Source organism: Syngnathus typhle, linkage group LG16 (assembly GCF_033458585.1).
Source record: "Syngnathus typhle isolate RoL2023-S1 ecotype Sweden linkage group LG16, RoL_Styp_1.0, whole genome shotgun sequence".
In the NCBI taxonomy this organism is placed as follows: Eukaryota; Metazoa; Chordata; class Actinopteri; order Syngnathiformes; family Syngnathidae; genus Syngnathus; species Syngnathus typhle.
The window spans coordinates 1,536,716-1,547,058 of NC_083753.1; the positions used below are offsets into that span (position 1 = coordinate 1,536,716).

The following is a 10,343-nucleotide window of genomic DNA, read 5'->3' on the forward strand; positions in this document are numbered from 1 at the left end:
AATATTGTATTATTAGTAGTACTAATAATCTCTAATAATAACGACGACACTCATACGTAAAGGGACACGAACGTCGACAAACGGTGACCAGTGTGAGTGTGCTTTACGTCGTACATTGAATACGCCACGGTGTACTTTAGTTTAGTGAAAAAATAACTTGGCTCTACAAATAGCTTGCCTTCTTCAGAACGCGCGTACTCGTTTTCAAAGCGCGGTCCCGTTTCTAACATAACAGCAAAAGCGCAATTAAATGTCCCCTTTTTAAAACAGCCTATCTGCTTAGTGAATATTTAAATTAAGACATTTTATGGCAAAGTTGGTGAAGCAATAATGTTAAAAAAAAAAAAAAAAAAAGTAGTGTGGAGAGGCGGGGCTTATGCTCAGGTAGGAAGTTGGAGGAATCGCAGGTGAGCGTCAGTTGCGGAAAAGAAGTCGCTCATGGCAATGCGACTTTTCCAATAAATGCTATCAGAAATGATAGCGGCTGTTCATTCTTAACGTACTTTTATAGAAGAGGACGTCAGTCATGGTGAACTGCGGTATGTTTCCTCCGACTCGTTCTTGCGTGTTTTTTTTACTTGAAATGACACTTGCGTGCTTTCGGGTTAAGGCGTGGTCTTTTCCCCCCCCCCCGACGTTTAGAAGGCGCTTAGGTCCAGTTCAACAGGCGTAACATTTGTATACCAAACAGTACAGAATTTTATTTAGTGTTGTATCATTCAAAAGCCAAAGTGGAAATGTTCACTCCTTGAATGGAATAACGCCCCCCAAATCGAATTATAGCAAGATTAAATACAAATGTATAAAAATCATTGTTTATAAGGGATCTGTGTTTATAGTGACATCTGCTCACAGTACATTGCATTTAGTACATTGGAGTTGTCATTCTAAGCTTATTAAATTCATTGAAGATTAAATTGTGTGAATGGCAGTTTGTCCATATTAAAATTCCTTGGTCAACTGCACCACATCATACTGGGAGATGATGGCAATAAATCTGCCTAGTGTAGAGCAGTTCTAAACCTTTTTGACAATGTCACAACTTGAATTGAAATGTTGGATTCATCTCTTGTGTTGGATCTTAACAGTTTGCAAACATATTTTCAAAATATGGCTGAAGTTTTTCCATCATCACTTTATGTGCATGTGTGAAAGGAAGCAAACTACTAATATTATGACCCAAAACACAGAGTTGGTCCAGCAAGTAACCTCAGGGGAAGATAGTATACATTACAACACCCCACCCAAACCTTTGTTTGCTTTGTTTACAGAGTGGAGTGGAGTGTGCGCAAATAAAAAGATGCAAATCTCATTGTTTTTGAGGACCTCTTGACTGATTAAACAAGCTTAATCTAAAGAGGTATCCTAAAAAAGAGGGTAGCCAGCCGCACATGAGCAACATGAAAGAACGCCACTGAAAAGTTCTGCAACTAGTTTTCAATAGTTAACAATTAATTGAACTAGTTTGGCTCCTATTTCAAGTGTCAAATTGCAAGTGAATGGTACTGCAGCAGAAAAGATGTTTGCAGCCAACCAAAATGCTCAGTTGTGAAGAAATTATGTTTGTGGGTAACAACATAACACTTGGCACATTTGTTGAGCAGTCTTATTGCTGACAGCATCAAGGTTGAAAGTTACCGTTTGTGTTTGTGTAGGGGTGTGCTGTGCCAACCTCAAAGACAACAAGACCCTGATGAAGATGGGCTTGGCACTGGTGCTGGTGGGCCATGTCAACTTTCTGCTCGGGGCCCTGGTGCACGGTGCGGTGCTTAGGCACATCAGTGTGCACACCGAGGCCCGCATCTTGGTGTACGCCATCGCTAATGTCATTGCCATTGTGGCAGGCTTAATGGTAAAAGAAAAATACAGTACATAGAAGAGAAGTTAAAATTGAGAAAATTATTTTGAATTTATAAATGCATGAGTATCATCAATGTAAGCAAGAGTTCAAGAGTATTGCAACAGAGAGCCATTCCAGTCATTTTCCTTTCAGATGTCAAATATTTGTGTTTTAGTTTACATTAAAAGATGGTTATGAGACAAGATAAAAATGTCCACTTTTATGAAAATACAATCGTAATGTTGCTCATGCGTCTTATGCTCTTCAGGGAATTATTGGTGGAATAATTGCGATTGTTTTGTCTAAAAACAAGAAAAGCAGGATTTTGGTGAGAAATATTTGCCTTACGTTTGCATGCTTCTGTCATAACTTTTTCTCTAATGAATGACTGTGTTTAAAGAAGTACATACATAACTAACAGCACCTCCAAAGCACCTCCATTGCTGGTCAATGTCTGAAAATATTGTTTGATATAACAAATAGCAACTGCAAATTAAAATAAATTAATCAGTCGTGCCTGTCTTGAAATACAAAAACAAATAATTTTGAAGCCAACTATATTCTGTGATATCTCTGCAGAAGTGGGTCCTGCTGGTGTTCAGCTTCATCGCAGGGCTCTTGGCAATTGCCTCCACTTTGGGCTTGATTGCTTCTGTGATCACCGCCATTGTACAAAAAGGACAAAGCCTGATGACACACTGTACTCTCCTCAAACATGGTGTAGATTCTTCCAGTATCACCTATGAATGCCCCTTTGACCCCACCCGCATCTATGTGAGGACATAAACATTAGAAGTTGACAGTGTCTGCTTCAAAATTCTTAACCATCTTGTTTTTCTCACTAAGAGCACCACAATCATTTTGTGGGTGCCACTTATCCTCACGTCTGTGGTGGAAATGGTGTTCTCCTTCCGCTGCTTTGCTGCTTGTACGTCCTTCCTGTACCTCTGTCCATGTAGGCGGAAGCCCACCATAGCAAAGAGGGTAATTCATCTCAAAACTTGTGTTTTTCATTTCACCTTGTCCTAAGTGATTTACAATTGTTTGGTTTTAGGTCCGCATCCAAAGGGCTGCCGCAATTGCCCAGTCGCCTCCCTCTGAGGTGCCGCCCGAACTTGATACAGAGGCCATGGAACAGGATGAGCTGCTGGACAGCAGTGCTGTAGTAGAGCAGAGCCACTGGCTCTGAGCACAATGAATCAAATAAGGGGTTGGAACTGCTTATACCTAAGTAACATTTGGAGTGGTAAAGACATTTGTCTTGAATATTTTTTTCTACATAAGCTTTTTTTACTTGTTGAAACTGCCATTTTATGTGATGATCACAGTGTGTATTAAAAATGTTAATACCAGCTGGTCAGCTTTTTCATTTAATTTCTAATATATTTTTTAAAAATGCTATGTCTTTTATTCATCTAATTCAATTTGTTAAAGTATTATATTTTAATTAGCCATATGGAACACTGTTCTCATTTAAAGTACAAATAGCATCAATTTAACTTTTCTACTATATAACTATATAATTTAACTACTACTTCTATTTTCCCATTCCAAAACAGCCAGTAGTTTGCAGTTTCAAATGATAGGACACAAACAAAATATTTATGAAAGTCTCAAATTTAGAATTAAAAAAAAAAAAAAAAATCACAGGTACACACACTTACTGCAATTTTAGCAGGAAAGACTACTGAGACAGAATTATTATAGAAAAGGCTCTATTATACAAACATGCAATAACTATACTCTCAAAGGCACACAACATACTTGGGACTTAAAGACATAAAAAAAAAAACTCCCAAAAGGGGTATAGGGTCAAAGTATCTACGATTTAAATAAGTTAAATTCACGAGATAAAAATCCATAACTAACGAGTTATTTTGAACAGTTGTCTGACAAGAAATCCAAATGTTGGTGCATAAAAGGTTTGGAAGATAAGCTTACAAATTTTTTTCTGCTTTCACGTCATAGTAATATTGGAAAAGTGTCCAAAGAGGGATAGAAGGGAGAGGAGGGAAAAACAAATACTTTTTTTTGTCCCAGGTCATAACGTATTCCACAGAAGCAAACCCCTCCCACCCACAAAGTGTGTGTTTATACACAGAAAAAAAAAAAACGTGTTCCTTTATGATCTTTTCTTCCCAGCTCTGGCATCATTGGTTGGGGAGGATCTTAAGGTGTCTTCGACTCCTCTTTTGGCCTAAAGGAGCAGTACGTGACATGATTAAAACTACTTCCTGGAATTAATATAGTAAACAAGCGTTTCCTCACTTTGATGTGTCCATTTTCTCCTCCTCTGGTGCCTTTTCTTCATCTTTGACTTCTGTGAAGAGGGGAGGGATTAAAAGGCCATCACTCTTCCAACCCTACTAAACAGCACGCATGTTCATGCCAGCAGTGATTTTTTTTTTTTAAACATGTGAAAAGAAGCATGTTTACGATTTAATCCACCTTTACGTCCTCATATCTATGAGGATCTACAAAGTACAAACGTATGGGAACACACACAATACAGGCATTTGCATTTCACTCATTTAGCAATATAAAACATTATTACTACCGTAATTTTCGGACTATAAGTCGCACCGGAGTATGAGTCGCACCAGCCATAAAATGCCCAAAGAAGTGGGAAAAAACCCCCATATACAAGTCGCTCTGGAGTATAAGTCGCATTTTGGGGGGCAATTTATTCTATAAAATCCAACACCACGAACAGACATGAACGAGCAACAACAGGCTAAACGATACGGTATGCTAACGTGACAAACGAGGAGCTGAGAACGGGCCTGACGTAACATTCAGTTATTTAAAAAAACTATTACATAAATCACACGTTTATAAAACCATCTGTGTCACTCCCAATTCATTAAAGCCATCGATCGTCCTTTGACAACAATGCCGTGTGCTGCGCCGCAGTTCAAATTATTCCACAGGCCCATACAATATATAAACTATATTTTAAATAACTATCACATAAAACATAAACAACTATATTATCAAACCATTTGTGTTACTCCAAACCATTAAATCCATCGATCAAATTTTTCATCCTTTTTGTCATCCTGGTGACAGGACATGTCCAGAGGATATGGCGCTTTAAAGTGTTAATTACTTTATTTGATTTTTTTCTCTCCATTTTTCATGTTTTGAATATGTTCAAGATAAAGATATCAAAGCATGTGAAGTGGTCAACTATACTTGTAAGTAAGAAATGTGTTAATGATCAAGTAAAAATTTGTGGAAAAAAAACATACAAGTCGCTCCTGAGTATAAGTCGCCCTCCCCACCCAAACTACGAAAAAAATTACGGTAAATCACTGTGTCTCAACTTGGCACATTTGGCATTTTGAATGCACTGGATATAAATGTGACTATAGACTACCTGTCTTTTTTCCTCGATACAATATTGTATGGATAAAAATATCACATATTAACAGTTCACATCTCATCAAACAGTAGTTGTGGTGTAAAAGGGTGGCAAGCAAGTCATTACAAAGTTTACCATAATTAGTTTTGATTAGTTCAAGCAGAAGGCTGACAAAGTGAAGCCTCGATGCACAGCACTGGCCAGCAGGGTGAAAGAAGGATAGAAACAACAACAAAAATGAGTATAAATACCTTTTGTTTCCTCCTCACCTTTCTTCTCCTTTTCTTCACTCTCTTTCTCCCCTTCGGTCTTGGCTCGCTTGGCCTTCTTGAAGTTGGCTGTGTTTCTGCGACCTCCTTCACCTTCGTCCTCAGAGTCAGAGAACTCCTCCTCACACGCTATCCTCTTGTCATGAGCGCGGACTGAACACAGACAAGCACGTGCAACATTATCAATGGGTTCATGTTCTTCACTTATCATCTGGTTTTGGTAAATACTAATGAATGCAGATTCGTACTGGAGATGCGTTTGCTGGGATCCTCTTCTTCCTCGTCGCCACTATCCTCCTGTACGGCGTCTTCTGGGATGGCCTGCATCTGTACCCCAGGAGCATGGGGCAGCATGCGCAGGTTCTCAAATAAACGCTGCCTGCAAGACACAAGTCAAAGGTTTATATAAAATAATACAAATTTGACCTTTTGCCTTCACAGAGTCTAACAGGGAACTTGCAAGACTAATCTTCATGTTACGCCCAAAACATTCGTGTAATGTTTAAGCAGTATTTCACAACTTTTGAGTCACCAGAGTATATGGCTTTGCCGGTCACAATACATTGCTGACTTACTTAATCTTCTCTAGGTAATCGCTGGTGTTCTGGTTGGTCATGTTGGAGGGGCTGATGTGCAGTTTGAAGTCTGGTCCAAAGTACTCAAAGTAGTCATTGTATGGGAGTTCTGGGAGGGTTAAAATGGAAAAATAGTCATTAAAACAGATATGAAATGTTGGTGGCAGCCAAATTGTTTTTACCTGCTAATCTTCCCAATGGACAGAAATTGAGACATTTGGCAATACTTATTTTCTAAAAAGCCATTAACAGATATTTATATCCACAGCAACAAATTTAAATTCATTCATTTGTGAATTACAATCAACAGTCCTGTGTTTGATTTGCACCAGATAATCTCATGCCAAATATGATGTACCGTTAGGGATTGACGTATCAAGTGCGACAGCGGTTTCATAGGTCCAACAGCGTGCGACATTTCGGATGGTGTAGCCGCCTCCTCCCAGCATGAGGAGAGGCAGGTTGAAGCTTTTCATGTACTCCACACACTTGGCATGTCCTGCGGAAGCATTGTGTGGCTGTTAGAGAAAATGGCTTTTCTTGTCACCTAAGCAACCAAGTCTTGCTAACCTTTAATGGTGAGGTTGAAGCAGCCGAGTCTGTCGCCTGACAAAGAGTCTGCGCCGCACTGCAGAACCACAGCACTGGGCTGGTACATCTCCATCACCTTGGCCATGATCTACACAAGGCAAGAGCATTCACTTGAAAATGCTTCTTTCAACTAAACAGGACTGTTTCAGCTACTCACAGGCTTGAATATGGCTTCATAAGACTCGTCGTCAATCCCATCTCTCAGAGGGTAATTCACAGCGTAATATTTGCCCTTCCCGGCACCAATATCCTGCAGAGGACCGATCAAGTGTCACCACAGTATTTGGTCATTTTGACAGTGTTGCTTTAGAATACGTACTCTCAGGTCTCCAGTGCCGGGGAAGTACTCTCCATACTTGTGGAATGACACAGTCATGACACGGTCTGTGGTGTAGAATGCCTCTTCCACACCATCTCCATGATGGATGTCAATGTCTATATACAGAACTCTCTGGTGGTACCTAAAGCACAAAAGCAGTATTGTAGGATTCTTTGAAGGGTCTCTTTTACATACATGGTTTTTATCAGACTACAAGAGTTCACCCTGGACAGCCGCCAAACCAATATGTAAAAAGAAAGCAATCACAATTTTGACTGAATGTGCTATTGGGCAGCCATGCTTTGGCGTAATTTTCCGAAGATGAAGCAAGACTGACAAGAGAAGTTCCTACCCATCGCTTTTCCAGCCATATCGCCAGTGCGATGTGGAGGAGGAAGCCAATATGCAAGGCATGTCATCAAAAACAGGGCAATAAAACAAACCCTTTGAATTGCTTGAACAAGTACCACCCGAGTGATTAACTGGGAAGATTAAAAATTAACAGAAAAAAACAGTAACTATTAAACTGCTATTAATGAGCCGTGCAGTCAGTCGGACCAAAGCAGCAATCAATTGTGCCACTTTTTGGTCTGGCACATTTTCAAGTAGCAATGCCGTTACGTCATATGTGAGCGCATAACTTCCAAATTACATTTTAAGGCATATCCGTTGTTTCTGGGGAGTTCATTTTTAGTAGTTCAGTGTTATTTCAAATTGGATTATACTACCTGTATCATTGAATAAAAATGAAACGAATGAAAAATATTTTCCCATGTTAATAACATATTGAATTACTCTACAATTATCTTTGTTTGTACCAATGCTTTAAAACAATTGAAAATCTATTCTTATAGCCTATCCCGTGTTACAATCACTTCCCCATTTATTTCAAAAGCCACTATTCAACCAACCGCCCATGGCTCGATGCCAATTCTGTGTGCTCACTTCAGTAATTCCAGTATGGCGAGGACAATATCATTGACGTAGCAAAACCCTGAGGCCTCAGACTTCTTGGCGTGATGCAGGCCACCTGCCCAGTTGATCGCTATGTCTGTCTGCTGTTTGTTTAACTTGACGGCACCGGCTGAACGGAGAAAGAGTAGGAGAATTAGAAGCTTGATTTCCACAAAGATGTAACAACAGATGTAAGGCTGTCCAGTATGATCTTACCAACGGAGCCGCCTCCTGAGAGCTGGCAGAACTCAAATAAACCATCAAACACTGGACAATCTTCGCCTACGTTGACTGGAGGTGTGAAGAAATGATAAACAATGAGATATTTTTCATATCAGCCTAAAAGAACAGAATGCTGCAGAGACAGAATGATCCCTTACACCGCTGCATTTGCTTGCTGTACTCTGACATGTTGTCTGGACGGATGGAGCGCAGGAATTTGATGTAATCATCGCTGTGATACTTGGTCATCTCCTCGCCACTGGCTTTGTGTGGACGCTGCAAAACAAGAGGAACATGATACTCAAGCCCAAAAAGCCATCAACAGTTATTGTATTTAAAACCTACTCGGGCTGAACAAATTGACATCACAATGTAGCATAGTGCAATTTATAAATCACAAAGGCTGCATTTTGGGGGGGGAGGGGGGCACTCTACCTCATCGCGATGTGTCGGTGTGGTTTATTTTTCAATATTGATAATATTGTAATCTGATTTATGACTTATAGTTAGAATTTTATTGTTGTGGTGAACGCTTAAAAGGCTGCAAGTCAGGCTTTCAGCGTATACATTTCTGTACAATAAATCTGATATAGTTTCATATAACACAGATAAAAAGAAGAAAACATAAAAATTAAATCAAACTTTAAATGTTGAGGAAGAAAGATTGCTATGACTCCCCCCGCCAAATAAAATCGTTCAAACGTACATATATCTCCATCTTTCTGTAGAGCCCATAGTTGAGCAGCAAGTTATGAGTCATGCGGATGCGGTGGGGTTTCATGGGGTGTCCCTGGCCATAGTAATAATTTCCAACATCACCTGAAATGAGAGCAAGCGCAGAGAAAATTAGTCGGAGGAAGCTCAAACTTGAATCTGCTCGCTGTGCATTCCTGTGCTAAGCATGTGCAAAGCATCGGTACACCGAGGGAACTCTGCATAGCTGCTGCATACGTCCAGTTATTTAAAAAAATCGCTCAAACTTAAATGACTATATGAATCAGGGAACCCACCCAGAGAGTAGCATTTATTGCAAGTGCAAGTAACCTCACTGAAACAGGTTCCACTTTCCGCTAGCTTCCCGTTCAATGAGCTACACCGATGCTAACTATGCTTTGATGAAGCGCTCGAATCGCCATTGTTAGCTCAAGCAACAAATGAACCCTAACAGAATAGGTTAATTGTGCTCGATATACTCCAATATTGCACTTTATGGTATGTTAATTACAAACGCCAAAATAACACGAGTGGTAAACGTTATCTCGTGCGCCGGAGTAGGACAATGAAAGCAGCTCGAGCTTTATGCTAGCTGCCTAGCTGGTGTGCGCGATTAGCAAGTGAGAAAATTAATCAAACATTTGATGGCGATAAAATGCCGTCACGTGAATGTGTGAGTGCGCTACTCCGTGCACTCGGAAACAATGAAACTTACCGTCGTAGTAGTAGCAAACTTTTTTCTTTGTTCCTTGACTAAGCGCCATTTTAGTCCTTTTTTGGTTCGCTTTAACTGCTGACCCGCGGGAGGCTACGGCGACAAGAGGAGGACCGACGACTTGAAAAAGCTTTGAAAGGGATAGGATGTTAATGCTAATGCCCCCGACAGGGGGCGCCAATTCTCCACTCTTTCACATATTCTTCTCAGCCGTTGCTTTTTGCACCAAGAAAGTCACCCCTAATGTAAACTGCTGAGAAAATCTGAAGATGCAAGGTCACCGTTGATATTCTTCAATTGTAAATTTTGAACCAGCAAGGTTTAAAGATTAATCAATATTTGTAAGATGGAAAGAAAGATTAATTTGAATAGGATCATCAGTACACTACTGATATTTTAAAGTTGATTTCAGTCATATATGTAAGTATAATTGATAAGTTTTGACTAATTAAAACTGGTGAAAATGCACCAATTTCTGGGACTTTTAGATGTGACCTTTTTTTGTTGAATCAGTGTTCCAACCTTTCATAACTTTCTTTATCTTTATCCTATTTTCAGAAGGCTGATATCATTGGAAAGTTCAATAAACACAGAATGAGACAACATATAATAAGACTGTTCCTACTGCTTAATGCAAGTTAAATTCAAGACTTGTTCGGATTCAATTTGAAATAAAATGTTCCATACTGTCCAAAGTTGCTACAGTACTATAATGATATGCATTCACTCTTAAAGACTAAAACCACATTACTGTTTTGTGGATTCTGGTATTGTGAGCTT

The 10,343-nt window shown here is 39.6% G+C and overlaps 2 protein-coding genes across 4 annotated transcripts; one reads left to right on the forward strand and one right to left on the reverse strand.

Annotated features, from left to right (window-relative positions):
• The first annotated feature begins 374 nt into the window (after positions 1 to 374).
• Positions 375 to 3,192, forward strand: tmem54a (transmembrane protein 54a). Of its 2 annotated transcripts, XM_061301449.1 has the most exons (6): positions 375 to 539; positions 1,656 to 1,852; positions 2,109 to 2,168; positions 2,420 to 2,614; positions 2,687 to 2,824; positions 2,895 to 3,192. In XM_061301449.1, exons 1-6 carry the CDS (start codon positions 527 to 529, stop codon positions 3,027 to 3,029), a joined length of 738 nt encoding a protein of 245 aa, XP_061157433.1. In that variant the 5' UTR covers positions 375 to 526; the 3' UTR covers positions 3,030 to 3,192. The 2 variants fall into 2 exon arrangements, with proteins under 2 accessions (XP_061157433.1, XP_061157434.1); XM_061301450.1 differs by lacking the exon at positions 2,109 to 2,168.
• A 249-nt stretch (positions 3,193 to 3,441) lies between these two features.
• On the reverse strand, positions 3,442 to 9,717 carry LOC133169332 (histone deacetylase 1). 2 transcript variants are annotated; one of them, XM_061301448.1, is made up of 14 exons: positions 9,564 to 9,717; positions 8,841 to 8,953; positions 8,293 to 8,410; positions 8,129 to 8,203; positions 7,904 to 8,042; positions 6,959 to 7,100; positions 6,797 to 6,889; positions 6,619 to 6,727; positions 6,407 to 6,547; positions 6,049 to 6,157; positions 5,722 to 5,852; positions 5,474 to 5,626; positions 4,109 to 4,160; positions 3,442 to 4,037 (listed from the first exon to the last, which is right to left on the reverse strand). In XM_061301448.1, exons 1-14 carry the CDS (start codon positions 9,610 to 9,612, stop codon positions 4,010 to 4,012), a joined length of 1,452 nt encoding a protein of 483 aa, XP_061157432.1. In that variant the 5' UTR covers positions 9,613 to 9,717; the 3' UTR covers positions 3,442 to 4,009. The 2 variants fall into 2 exon arrangements, with proteins under 2 accessions (XP_061157432.1, XP_061157431.1); XM_061301447.1 differs by having other exon boundaries at positions 5,456 to 5,626.
• Positions 9,718 to 10,343: the final 626 nt, after the last annotated feature.